General features: G+C 38.0%; 1 protein-coding gene across 1 annotated transcript in view; it reads left to right on the top strand.

Moving 5' to 3' along the window:
* MEI4 (meiotic double-stranded break formation protein 4) overlaps positions 1–14,518 on the top strand; it is a gene marked incomplete at both ends in the record, with an annotated part of 94,082 nt that overhangs the window by 18,678 nt on the left and 60,886 nt on the right. Inside the window, one exon of the mRNA XM_082305485.1 lies at positions 11,273–11,829. Within this exon, the coding sequence (XP_082161611.1) occupies positions 11,273–11,829 (557 nt within the window). The remainder of the gene's footprint in view (positions 1–11,272; positions 11,830–14,518) is intronic.

The following is a 14,518-nucleotide window of genomic DNA, read 5'->3' as shown; positions in this document are numbered from 1 at the left end:
AAATGAAATCAATTAATCTGCAACTTCTGTGTTCCAAGTCTAACTTTCTAAAGATTCTTTACCCCGAGCTGTTGAACTGAGCAATACTGGTATCTCACTTGCCAAAGTAAGCTCTTCTAGTTGTGACATAGGCAGAGAAAAGCAGCTGTCCCTGGTGTCCTCTTTCAAAGGATGTTTATTTTCATTGCCCTAGTCACAGTGAAGTTTGTTCACAGACCTAAAATGTGATAAATCTTGTATAATTTTAGATGTCTATAGCTGCACAAAATTTTCTGTGCTTTGTTCATTATCTGTACAGGGAAATAGCACGCTTATCTCTACAGTTTATGGTTCACTTGACCTATTGCGATATTCACTAATAGGGATATGGTGAATTGTCCACAAAAGACGTCCCTCTCCATTCTGCTAACAGTAGGCTGACTGGCTTAGTAAAAGTCCCATTATTCCCAAATAATTTCAGTAAGCTGCTCTTCATAGATAGCTCTTTTTATTTTTATGGTCTCAGCAGCCTGTTCAAACATACCTTGGGTAGCTGACCAAGTCTCATTTTTCAGTGAAGCCAAACTTTAATTTCAGTCTATGTTTAGCTAATGGAATCATAAACAGTAGAGATGAGTATGTGGTATGTGTAATCCTATATTCCTTCAGTTTCTCCAGGGTACAAAACCAACACCCTATTAATTTGAAGGATTAGTATGTAGCTCCTTTTCCCTTCAAATGTTTGTTTATATATATGATTTCACTGTTGATAAACCTGTTAGACAGAAAACCTTTTCACATTTGAAGTACCTATGAGAGTTCACATCAGCCCCACCTACATCGCATGCTGTCCAAGGGGAGCAGGGTGCAGTCCTCCCCTTCAGTTTCTCTTAACCCCTTGGCTGTAAGAGAGCAAAAATATGTGGAAAATCTGAACTGTATCATAATTTCTGTTTCTTCATACAGGTTTTCCTTAACATTGAAAGGACACTTGTGAGCTCTTGGAGTCTTGGAGACAGACATTTTTTGTGATATTTCTTTCTTTTGACTGTTTCTTTTTTTTTTTTTCTTTTTTCTTCTTAAACCTTGGTATGACGTGTGAACTCTTCTGATAATGGATTTGAGCCATATGTGATTTTGGAAAGATGTTCTTCATCACACAGACGTAACTGCTGAGTGAACATTCATGGGTATAGTTATGTTGGAGACAAATGCTCAGTCTCTTGCTTTTGAGTAAAGAAAGATCATTGCTGATATCTGATGGGATATCTGTTGGTGAGATCTGTGCACTCTTCTGGTGATCCAGTTGACGATGTGTATTGAGAGCAGAACACCTGTGGTTGACATTTAAAGGAAGATGGTTGTAGAAACAAAGCCTACCTGAAATAGGGGCCACTCTACCACTGACATCATCTGCTTTGGGAGAAAAAATTTCCTCTCTTGTGTGTTGTGCCAGTTTTGAGATTTTTTTCAAGCCCATGAAGATTAGAAGCTAAAGGTTGGCTACTGCTGAGATAGGAAGGCTTAAGGAGCTTGAATCTAAGTTGATAGGAGAAGTGGTAAAAGTAGCGTTCCATCCCGTTCACCTGAAGGCTACTATAGATCCATCAAGCCATTGTTATGGTTTGTTGTTGGTGATATATTGCCCAAGTTTACAGCCCAATATCACACCAAAGAAGTTCTCTTTAGGGCCGAGGATAACTGGGCTTGTTCTTAGGGCCAGGTAATCTACAGATGTCATGGATCCTTTTCCTCCTCCACTCGTTTCTCCAGCCTTATTTTTGGAGTTGGTGTTCTGCTTAAAACAATGCAACCTCTTAAAAGCATTCAAACCCTCAGCTTTTCTTTGGCTTCCTTGTGTTCTGCTTAACAACTCTATAGATGCAAGAATACCAGGGTTTCACAAAATCCACCACCGGAAAATCTCATGCAGTAAGGATCAGATACTGCATTTGTGTCTGCTGCTGCCTGTTGAGAGCTGAAGAGTTCGAGTCCTTCAGGCAAGGTTCACTTTGCAGCTGTATCTTCCCTGCTCTGCATTCTGAGTGTGAGAGATTTCCTCTCCCACCTGCTGTTGGTAATAATAATAGTGGGTCTTTCAGAGGCTTCAGGAATGATTAGAGACCGCCCATGGAGTTTTATTTCCCTGATAAGAGAAATTTGTGATCTCTTTGAAGCTGTGATACCTGTTTTCCTTCTCCACATAAAGTTGCACACAGTATGGATGCACAAGCACATGAAGGAGAAAGAGCAAAGTATCCATTTTTAAAGATATGTTGTCTAAATTATTTTTGTCCCACCTGACTAGTTCTTTGTCCTCAGAGACCCTAAAAAAGTTTGGGTTTCCTCGCTGAAGGGGAGGAGCATGCTTTGCTGCAGGTGAACTGTTTGTTAGTATGGGTTGTTACAGTTTAATGTGTTGTTTAGAAAATTGCTGTGGTATATTTTCACTGACTGTGCTGTGTCTGGAAGTTCCTTAATTGACTTAATGTGCAGCTGTCTTTCTGAGTACAAGGACACTGGTATACCTTTTACATGGTGGTGCTTTTGGCTGTATGTCAGCCATCCAAGGAGGAGGAGAAGCAAATCTTTTTGTAATTGTCTGTTCATTATTTTTCACCTTGCCGGTATTGTCCTGACAACTATGCCCATTGGCAGAAAAAAAAAGAAATTTCATATTAATCAAAGTTTCTTGCCTTTCTTTGATTCAGATTGAAATTTCACAGAGAGGAGGAGAGAAACTCATTGGTGTTACTCCGAGAATAAGAATATAAAATATTTGAGCATTCTGTTGTCACTTTGCTGTGGAGCTACATGAAAAGACAAAGGGTCTTACAAAGCATTGATGAATTGATAGATTCATGGATTGAAGCACCTGTCCTCTAAGAAAAATTCCTTAGCTTTTATCAGCTCATCAAATCAACAATCATATTGTTTCTTGGCAGCCTCTGTTAAAGAGATCTGAAAAGCCTGCAGCTGTTACTCCAACCTAAGAAGGCATAAATGCAATACTCTACCCTTTTTTGCCAAGCACATATTTTAGGAATGACAATTTAGAGGATAGATGTTTATTGCCTTGGTTGCTTTAGGCTGATACTCTTGAAGGGTTCCGAATCAGTTATCCAGGATCTATTTTTGGCAAAACTTGTATTGAGTATGTATTCCCTCTTCCTTAGCTTCACCTTCAATCTTGGTTCCAGTTATTCCCTTCTTATTGCAGTGGATAGGAATTTACTGAACTGCTTGCTCCTCCAATTAAAAAAAAAAAAAAAAAAAAATCAGATTCTCCCCCCCACCTCCCCCTGCCTTTTTTAGAATTAGTTTATTCTTCCTTGTATAGGTCAGTCACAGTAGAACTTCATCTGCCATGTGCTGAAGTCCCCTCCTGTGTTCTTAGCCTCCACAGTAGCATATGGCTGCCAGCCCACCCTACCATAGTGTGGCTGTGTGTTTAGGGACATGCTGAACTCCAAGTCAGAATGTGGTTAACGTGAATGTCTGATCTTTAACTGTGTCCTGAGGCTGTGTTTGACTTTTCAGGATACTGTCCCCTAAATTCTGCTTCCTGTGTCAAGACATTTGAAGCAACTTATATCTCTTTATGGAATAAGAGCCAGAGACAAAGAGTTTTGTATGTCCTGATTCACTCCTTAACTTAGTGTGTTCCTTGAGGCATTTAGTTGTACAAGTGGAATAAGGGAGCAATTTCCTTTGTAGATTAGTATGAGTGGAGACACTTCAGTCTCCTTTCTTCTTGCTGGAAGCTCAGACTTGCTACAAAAGCAGAAGCACATAGAACTGGAATCAACCAGCTCATCAGCTGAAGTAAAACTGATTATAAACGATACACAACTCCAGTTTACCAGCAGCCTTGTTTTGGGCCACAGAATTCAGCCACCTCTTTCCTTTCCACTTCCCTGTAAGTCATAGCTTGGGTGTTTCTTGCTCAGTAGGGAGAGGCAGAAACTCTGGGGGCTCATCTGAAAGCACTAGCATTTCCTTGGTAGGCAAAGGAGGGATTGGATAAATCCTGCTTTGATGAGAGCAGGAAGAGTGATAGCCAGTCAAAATCTTTTCTGAATAATTTGATTTCAAACCTCTGAAAGGGCAAAACTCTCCACCATGACTTAAATAACTTAACTTGAGATGTTTTCTCTGCCTGCTTACATTAAAACGAGCGGTGAGAGAACGTAATTGATAATAGATTTTTTTAAGCTCGTTTTCCAAGAGAAACCAATCAGATGAATTCAGAAAGATCAGACCAAAACATATGCAGATTCCTCAGTGAATATGTTTATGCAGATTCCTCAGTGAATATGTTATCTGCAGCCTCATAAAGGTGTCTTCCTTATTAGTGGAGGCAGCAGCAGTCCACATCAGACCGAATAATAATGACAAAAACATGTTAGTCTATTACGAGAAATTACTTCCCTCCCCAGAAAGAAGATGAAATGGTGTGAAATGTTTACGGCTGCCCTGAATAGCACTTAGCAAAGATATTGGTTCCTATGGCATGGTAGTAAGGTAGAGGAATATAGACTAGAATTTCCAAGTTATCATGGTATGTTTATGTAAAAGCTATTTCTTCAGGTCAGTATGTTAGAATGAGCTGCTGTTACAGATTGCTGTGTCCTGTCACCACCTTTTTCCCCCTGGTATTTGGCAGGAAGCAAGGAATGCAAAAGAACGACAGTTGCAGAGGAATTGTCAGCCTCCGAGGGTATCTTTGGCTTCTTTCTTTTTCTAGCTTCCTTTTTCCAAGGTGAGAGGATTCCCCGTTGGGCAGCAGTCAACACTTAGTTTGATGTCACCATGGAAAACAGATCTGATTATTTTTTGTCTGGTGCTTAGGGATGTGTTGTTTCTGCATAAAGAGATTCTTCCTCCCTCCATTTGCCCACCCCTCCCCGAAAAGGTGGCCTTCTCTCCATACAGATTCATAGGGGCAGCCCAATCTAACTAAGTGTCCGCTCAGCATTTTCTCTAAGGCATGATGGTGTCAGACAGACAGTGCTTCAAAAATGAGCTGTCGTTTGACATCTTAAGTGTACTAGTGTACTCCCATGCTTCTACCAGGGGCACTAATGCAAGCAGGCAGCAATGCAAGTAATGTCTCACAACCTAAAAAGTATTTTTTTTTTTTTTTTTTTTAGGAGGGGAGCAGGGAATTGAGAACAGATATGTGAGATGACAAAAAATGGAGTTAAAATGTGTTTAGCACAGATTTATGGGAATACAGCTCTTGGAATATGATGATGAGATAAATCTGTTCCCCATAATTGTAGTGACACAATGGGGAACTTTATGAAAGCTGAGGCCTTTTCAGGATAATTAAATAAGTTAATTTGCAATCTGGAAAAAGCACCAGCTGGAGTGTAATGATTCATTGAAATCTCAGAGTACTGCTCCTTCCATGGATAACAGGTCTTTTTGGTTGTGGAAACTTTCTCCTTTGAAAGCAGATGCTGTCTGTCTTATCAGATGGCATTGCTACAGCTGTTCTAAGCACACACTTGGGGCAAAGGGACCCAAGAAGCATCCTTTTCTTTCCAGGTTTCTGTATGAGGAACGCATTCAGAGGCAAAAACAACCCAAATGTCCCAGCAAGAGAAAGGGTTTGGTATTATTTTATACATTCCCTGTATAGATCAAGTCCCTGATGAGATGCGTAGTGATTTTTAGGAATAAGGTTCATAAAAGCCAATGGGATTTGTAATTTAGTGTAGATTCATTTCCTTTCTTCTGGGTAACAGAACAATAGTTTTGGGGGAAGACTGAATGTTAAGAAGTGTGGCCATGGCAATTAGTATCCTCTTACCTATAAGTGTACTGTGGGGAGCTATGGATCAGTCAAATTTTTCCCTGGAAACAGAGTGTCACAGAATGGTTGAGGTTGGGAGGGATCACTGGAGGTCATCTTGTCCAACCCCCTTGTCAAGCAGGACCACCTAGAGCCAGTTGTGCAGGACCATGTCCAGACAGCTTCTGAGTATCTCTTTAAGATTCCACAACCTCTTTGGGCAACCTTAACCTAACTCAAACTTAGATTTGAGTTCCTCAAGCAGATCTTTGTTTGTGGGCTTCTGGGTATATAAACACAAAAGCCAAACATTTGTACCATGTTGTATTCAAGAAAAGACACGTTTTTAGGAATGCACACCCTAGCTGATTTCTTAGGGAGTCCACCTCATTTCAGACTTTAGCTCATTACGGTTGCACCCGGATCATTGCTGTCTACATTGGCTGATAGTTCTTGTCTCTTAGTGAAGCTCAGTTTGTTCCACGATGCAAAGCATTTTTAATAAGACATAGTACTTCCAGTTCAGTACTACCAGTTCAGACAGGTAATATTCATAGGTAGCATTAATTCACTTAATATCTTGAAATATCCCTTACCTAGCTTAGAACTCAAGTCTCGGTCATCTCATTGAAATGGTCAATATTGTAAAGCATATGTTAGATCTTTTGTCATGAAAGCTGCTTGATGAGCATTAACTGACCCAAATCTGTATGTTCATCACCTGATTCTCGATCCTTCCATATCTTTGCTGCATGTATTCTTTATTTGACTTGAACTGCAAAAGATTTGTGCTGTCTTCTACAGAAATCCCCTAAAAATGAATGTTTATATCCTCAAAATCCTTCTCAGTTCTTACTGAATTCTAAACGTTTAGATGCTTTATGTAAGCAAAATCCCTAACAAACTGAAGTATATGCTTTTAAGCCTTCCGAGAAACATTTAAATCCTGGCACTGAACAATTAATTTGAGAATTTTAGATACTCAGTCCTATATTCATTTCTGTGAATTTATTCCTACATGGGACAAAGTATGTCAGCATGAAATACCTTAGCTTTAAACAGAAGAGCTTTCTTTTCCAAGCTGGTTAAAAAGCCATGGAATTGCAGAAGCAAAGTGTGGGATACACAGCTTCTAAAATTTCTTCATTTGGAGAATCCTGGAAGCTTGTTATTATTTTTTCGTTATTATTTCAAAATGTTCAAATATGTGAGACAATATTTCTTTGCTTTGATATATACAGAAGTTTGGCTTGGTTCCAGATCAGGACAACAATGGTGTGCTAAACACAGAAGTTCATGAGGGAGGAGAGATGTGTTTTCTCAACCAGCCAGCTTGGTTAGTAATGAAAACAGCAGAATAGAGAGTAGCTTACTCATGGAGATAAGATAAATAAAACAGTTAATATGTATGAGGAGGTTTTTTTGGGTTTTTTGTTTGTTTGTTTGTTTGTTTTAAGGAGAGAATAAACTTGATTCATTGTTCATGAAAAGTGCACTTGTAACAAACCAATCAATGAAGATTAAATGAAGAATAACAGAGTCCTGAAAAATGCAGAAGTGGAGAAGTGAACACAACAGGAAAAAAATATGAATAATTTCACATATGTTTTCATTTCCCTTTAGAAGTTATTGACTGAACATCTACTTGAAAAGCAGAATGCAGTATCATCAAAGAGGTTTCTAAGATTGTCTCATTTCTAACTGTCTTTTTTTTTTTAGAAGTGGAACTGAGCCTGCCACTTGTAACTGAGTTTTAAGAGAGCTTTAGGTGTCTAACGTTGTTATTTTTGATTTTCAAGTGATAAACCATGTGTGTGCTCACAAAGTGAGAGAATATAAACAATGCCTAACGCTTGAAACTGAAGGAAGTTTTTCTTTGCAGAATTCAAATTCTCTCTTCACTTTGTTTCTTACATCTGCCACCTTCAAGCCCATTTTCTGTTCTATAATCCCTGTTGGTGGTGTAACTGCAGGTATCAAAAAACCTGCAGGTATCAGAAAAAATGTCAAGTTTATGATTCCACAGCAATTTCATTGGTTGAGGACCCTTCTTCAGTTTTTAAATTTTGAACTACATAGAGCATGTGGCCTTCCTCATTCAAACCCTGTGTGGTCTGTGACAGCCAGTAGTGCAAGTGTCTGAGAAAACATCTTCTACCACCCCTGCTCCCGCTACATGGATATTACAAATGCTGCCTCTCTTACTCTGTGTTGGGTAGGACCACGAGCTGGATCATTCCCTTGTCTCCAACAGCTCTGAGAATCCTTATGACCGTACTTCTGGCAACAGGCACTTGGGAGACAAAAGGTGTTTTCCTGTCCTGATGAAGCAGCTGGCTCCTCCTCCTCCCTTTCTTGTCCCTAAACTGAGTCTTGGTGTCTGTATTAAGGTGGCTGTTCAGAAGTGACAGAATTCACCTGGGAGATGGGGTGGACTTTGGTGTTTGCCAGACTCTGCTTCCTCAGGACTAGCTTAAGACTCCACACTCTCTAACCATAAGACTTACTGGCATCTCGCTCCCCTGATAAAAGCCTCTGTGTTCTGTGGTCCCACGGCAATATGTGCATTTGAGTTCTTCTGCTTCACAGAAGTGCCTACAAACCTTGCTTACATACTGAACACAGTATGCAAGTCGCTCCCTTGTCTGTTGAACGACTGCTGGTTTTCAGGCCAGACACTTTCTGCAGTGGTGGGTAGGTGTAGAGGGATGTCAGTTCTTCAGCCTTTGCACCCCAAGGCTGTTCTTGTGACTGTATCTTGCTTTGTTTGGGGATCACACAATTCTGATTTTCAGCTCAGGATCTTAATGTAGTAAGGAGCTAAAGTCCTAAATAGGAATTAAGAGTTTAAATATTTCCTGAATCTGATGTGACATATTTAAGGAGGCTGTAAAATTGCTCATGACTAGATATTTCATTACCTATATAAGGCATTGTAAAATTTTGTGGTTAGTTTATCATGCACACTAAATTTTTGTATTTCTTGTTCCAGTATATTTATAGTTGAATGTTCTTGAAATTACTGTTTAAAGATGATTGTTAGCGAGGCAGGCTTAATGCTGTTTTGTTTTGGGTTTTTTTTTTTTTTACTTGATAACCACATGGTGTGAACATCAAGACTGCTTTCTCATTTAAATAGTAGGTAAGTACAAAGTTACAAACATACCTTCTTTCAAGAAATAAATGATAAGTTGTTTCTAGATATTTTGAGGGAAATGATGAGTATTTCCTGGTGGGTGATTTATTTATTTTTTTAAAACATAACTTCCATCTTCTACCCAAATGACTAGAACATATCAATGACTGAACATTTTTAAAGCATTTTGCATTATTCGTTGGACAGGAAATATACTCCTATTGGGAACTTACTATAACAGGGTTTTCTGGAAGCTCATCATGGGACAGGAGTTTGATATCTCAGTGAGTAGGAACCTAAGTATTAATTCAACATTGTCTCCTACTGGTAGGAGTGTTTCATTGTATGTGCTACCTTTTCTATTTGGGGACAGTTTGGTTCCTATGGATATTTCTGTATTATTCTTTTCTTCCCTTCTTCTTCTCTTCCCTTCTCCTTTCTCTCACCTCTGCTGGTTTTTTTTTCCTTCAACAAGAGAATCAGCAAACGTACATATGCTTTTTTGCACGTAGTTCTTGCTTTGCTTCTTTTGACTCCTCGCACTACATCCTCATGAGCAATTTTCGTATTGCCCCATGGGGTTAAAAATAGGAACAAAATATCCACATAGTGAAACTCACAGTAGATGGATTCTGTAGAAGGGCTTATTTTCCTTAAACAGCACCAAAAACAACTTTCAGTTTTTTTCTCCAAGAATGTCTTTTGCTCAAAACCCTAGGGAGTGAAGGCATGAAAGATTGATGCCTGTTTTTGTTAGTCAGACCATGGGAAGTGTGCTTTCCTGCTTTGCTTGCTTTCCAAGTTTGGATATGCAGGGCATTTGGGAACAGTGTTAATATATAAAGTGCTAGGCTGGCCTTACAAGCCCTGCTTTTCCTACCTCCTGGAAATGTTGGTTGATTTCCCTAAAGTTAGCCCTTTCATTGTGAGTTGGTACCAATCCTGTCAATTTTGAGTATGTCTGAATGTTATAGGCATGAAACTCAACAATAAATAAATAAGCCGCATTTCCAGTTTTGATCTCAGTAGTAGTACCCTTGTTGGATGATCTGGTATATATATATCTGGTATATTTTCAGACTGAAGTAATGGTCAGAATTCCATTTGAAATTGTATATTTAATTAAGTCTGTATAAACTTTTTTGTGTAGTGTTTCGTTAGTGTACGAAATACTGTAGATTGCTGCCTAGTGATGTTTTCTGTGTTAAAATATAACATATATTTAACATTTATATAATAATATAACATTTATTTCCCATCAGGCCAAACCACCTATAAAATCTTTTTATTCATTTAAGAATACAAACACAGAGGAGTATGATGTTGCTTTGGATCCTTGTGGAAAATATGAACCGTATATAAATGTTTTTTAAGAGTGAGAGGAGAAACAGTTTGTGGCTGTGCCCCAGTAAGCAGGGCACAGCCAGGAGTTGGTCAGATGGGGTTCTAGCCTTGCCTCGTGGCACTGAGATGTTTACGCATGTTGGTCTTCCACTTCACTGCTCTAATGTCTCTTGCTTGTTTTGACTGTAATCTTTTGGCTTAGGTAGCATGTAGCACAGGGGGAGTCTTGTCACCTAGTGCTGAGTTCATGCCCACAGGCACTGACTTAAATGTATCTAATGTGTGAAATAGGATGAAAGAGATTCTACAATGGTGTAAGAAAATAATTTAATAGTGTGAACGGAAATTGCATACCTTCTGTAATGTAGTTTGTGTGTCTTTGAAGAAGATGGTATGAGACATAGGTGGTGACTAGAGAAATTTTTGATTCTGAATTGTTCTTTTTGTTAAATAATAAATGGTTCAAGTGTAATGTTCTGTTCAACTTTGACTGTTAGAATTCCTTACCTGACCTGGGGAGAAAGAGTGCAAGTAAAGGAGAAGATTTTATTTATTTGATGCATTTATAGTAACAGACCTTCACTGTCCTTTAAAAGCAGTCTGAGTTCTTGAGAATAGAAGCATTGAAAATGTTTGGGAGGCCAGAAATTTACATGCATTTCCTTCCCTGGGAATTCATGAGAGTATAGATGTCCACTTAAATTGTTTGTGTGATGTCCACTTAAATTATATGTGTAAAAACTTAAAGCCATCAGGAATTTTAAACCCCAAATTGCTGGTCATATTACTATGAGCATAAAACATCTTGTTCACAAATAGACACTACCTTCTGAAAGTTTTGACTTTAATTTAAAAATGTCACCTTCTTCCACAGCTAAATTCTAGTCACGGGAAGTTCTTGGGGAGCAAGCATACTTATGTATTACATGATTTTTTGCATGAAAGCAAAAGGAGAAAGGATATACGACACTTTCTATAAGCATGTATTTAAGTCTTTCACATTTGTTTTTCAGGAAAACCAGATGTCTCTGCTGAAACTCTTCTGGATCAGGAATGTATAAACCCTATGAGTTATTCAAGCCAGCTAGAAGACTCTGGGTGTGATGTGTCCAATGACTATGCATTCGATTCTTTAGGCATAGCTTCTGATTTTCACCAGTCTGAGCATGTCGACACTTCTAAATGTTGGTTGGAAAGAATTCCCCCATTGAATCTTTGCTGTACTAGCAAGGAGGAATCTCTGACTGCTCCAGTGCAGTTTTTGCAACATCTGCTTGAAATAAGAAAACTATCAGAAGGAGGAATTCTTCAAGCAGACTTCACAGAGCTTGAGAATGACTCTTTCACAATATGCAATTCAGTGTCCCGGTTGCTTGATGGACTGACTGTTTTTTACAACAGTCCTAAATTTCCAGTTTCTAATTTTCTTACTGAAGCGGTTTGCGTTTTGATCAGTTTAATAACTGATACTAAATTATCTAATCATGTTTTGAAGAAGTGTTTCAAGAAGCTGGAAGAATTTAAGAAAAATCTAATTCAGATTATTTTAAAAAACAGTGATGTCAATAGGGTAAGTGTAAAACATCTTCCATCTTTCCTACACCATTTCAGCATACTGTAATATTCTCCTGGTTTTATGCACTTTTTAAATATTAACTTGTCTTATTATATTTTGATGAGTACTTCTCAGATTTTTTTAATTGTTCTTTTTTGTGATATGGACAATAAATGCTCTAAAGCATTTGAAAAAGGTTCTTGCTTATGCATGCAAGTTCTTCTAGTCTATTCCTGAGTATAGGACTTTTATGAATTGTTAAAAAGGCAGATTAAAACAACTTTATAGAAAATATGAGAGAAAAACACACTCTTGCTATATGGAGATACAGCGTAGATATTCACAAAGTAATGACTATACAATTTTTTCTTTCTTGTGCACCTAGATTAATCGGTTGGTTTGCTTCAGAAGATATCTGTCACTCTCTAGACATTTGCAAATTTGTGTTTTAAAAATAAAGCAGCAAATGAGTGAAGAATTTAGGAATGATATGTTCCCAGCACAAACAGCAAATAGGACTGAGCTGCATTTTGTCTATATTCATCATGTTGCATTGTTCCATGCATCATCTTGTTAGTTTCCTCATTCAACTGAAATATCCCTAGTCTGTCTTCACAGGACTTCCCATAAGTAATGAATTCCATTGTCTCTCTTAGGATTTTTGGTTTTCCTTGTGTCTTTTAGAGTGACTTGGAACAGGCATGATGGTGGAATTGTTTGAGACTTAGACATACCAATTTAGTGTCCACATGTATGTAACTACTCTACTATTATAGTAAATTAAGATCATATTCCTTTAATCCATGGAGCCTAAAGAATGCTGACCAGGTACTAGCTCCTTATTTTAGGATGAGCTCTAGAGTTGCCTTTAGCAAAATGAAAGCCTAGACATCTGCTACACCTGTGGACAAATGTACCCATTTGTCTTAATTTAAAATGAATCCCACTCACTGTGTGTTAAGTATTTACTCCAGAATGTAAATATCAAACAAATACAATTACCAAACTAAGGGGAGGGGGACAGGGGGCGGATATGCCTGTATTTTGGTTAGATGTAGGAAAACAAAAGCATTCAGAAGGAAATTTTCATATACGGAAGATTTTCCAGGACTAGAGCCTTGTGCCTCTAATACCAGGGTGTTTTTATTTTAGTGTCGCCATGGTGTGATACTTCGTTTTTAATTAGAGGTGTCCCTGGCCAGTGTTTTGAAAGGATGTGAGCATACATACCATTTGTGTGGTATTAGGAATAGAGTGTCATGCAGGTGTGACTCCTTTTATTTTTTGTGTAATTACAGGATACAGAACAAAGAAAACTTGAGCAGGCACTCAGTAAGGACTTCTTCATAGTTGATGACATCCAGTGTTTCCACCTGTTCCCATCCTCTACCCAAATGGGAAGTTAATAAATTATTAAAATAAAGTTAATTGTAGGAGCACAACAAAGAGGTTATCCAGAGAGGAATTGCTTGGTGATTGGAGGAACCTGGGGAGAGGACAGAAAGAAAAGCAAAGCTTCAGTGAGAGGTGTCACATCTTAAATGAGAAAAAATATCCTCATAGATCAGGGATGTTTCAAGTCTGCAAAGTGCTTTTAGAAATCATTAAGGAAGGGTGGAATATGTCCACATAATTTGCAAGTGGCATCTTTTCTCTGAAAAACTTCACTGAAACAGATGGCTTTTTATGAGATGTTTTATATCTTGCTTCCACCAAAATATTGACTTAACAGTCATTCCTATTGGCAGCCATTACTTCAATCAAACAGTTTCAGAGAGTTTAAAAACTGTATAAACCAATTATTAAGGAATAATCATCATAGTTTCCAGATTTCTAGGAAAAAAAGGGGAAATCTTGTGTGTAGTAATTGCAGTGTTTATAAAGATTTATTGAAAAGTTCTTTTTAGAGGTTTGGTTTTCTTTAAACTGAACTGAATATGGAAATAAATATGTAGAATTCAGAATTAGTAGTGGAAATTGTATAACTAATTCTTCATGTGCTGTGTACCAGAATATCTCCCAGGGACACTTAATGCTTCGGTTTTAATCATCACTGTTTACTCAAGTGGTGATTGAAATATCAAGATTATAGGTTTAAAATAAAATTATCATTAATTACAAAGCTGTCATCTGGAAAGAGTGGCAAACTCTATGAAATTTGGTTCCAGGAGGATGCTTAAATGCCTGCCGTATAAAAACATTAGGAATTTTGTTATATCTAACAGTACTAACTGTCAAAAAGCGTTTGTACAGAGAGCCACGATTGCAGCTATAGTATTTGACACAACTTTCCCTTTGCCATCCTCACCTATAAAACTGTCAGGAACTGTCAAGGAGGACAAAGGACTGTGAGAAACATCTTCAAAAAGTGAACAAAGAGAGAAATGGCTGTGGATTACACTTAATGCCTCATCTTCAAAAGCAATTCCAGCGTTTTGCAGAGCAAATTAAATAACTTAAAAAACCTTTGAGACTTGGAAAAGAGATAATTATCTCTACATTAGATGTAAAGGAAGAAAAACAGCAGCAGAATTACTTGCTGTAACTGTTGAGTCCCATTGTTTGAGATGTTTCTAATTATAAAGCACTGGAAGCTGTAGGAACCAGCAAAGACATGTACTCAGAGTTTTTCCGCCTGGATTCAGTTGCCTAAAGCTGTGCACTTTGGATAGAATTTTTTTGACCTGAAACTCCAAATTGACAT

The sequence above is a fragment of the Platalea leucorodia genome (assembly GCF_965183815.1).
Source record: "Platalea leucorodia genome assembly, chromosome: 3".
In the NCBI taxonomy this organism is placed as follows: Eukaryota; Metazoa; Chordata; class Aves; order Pelecaniformes; family Threskiornithidae; genus Platalea; species Platalea leucorodia.
The sequence above is the reverse complement of the archived record's forward strand: the minus strand, read 5'-3'. Positions and strand labels throughout refer to the sequence as shown.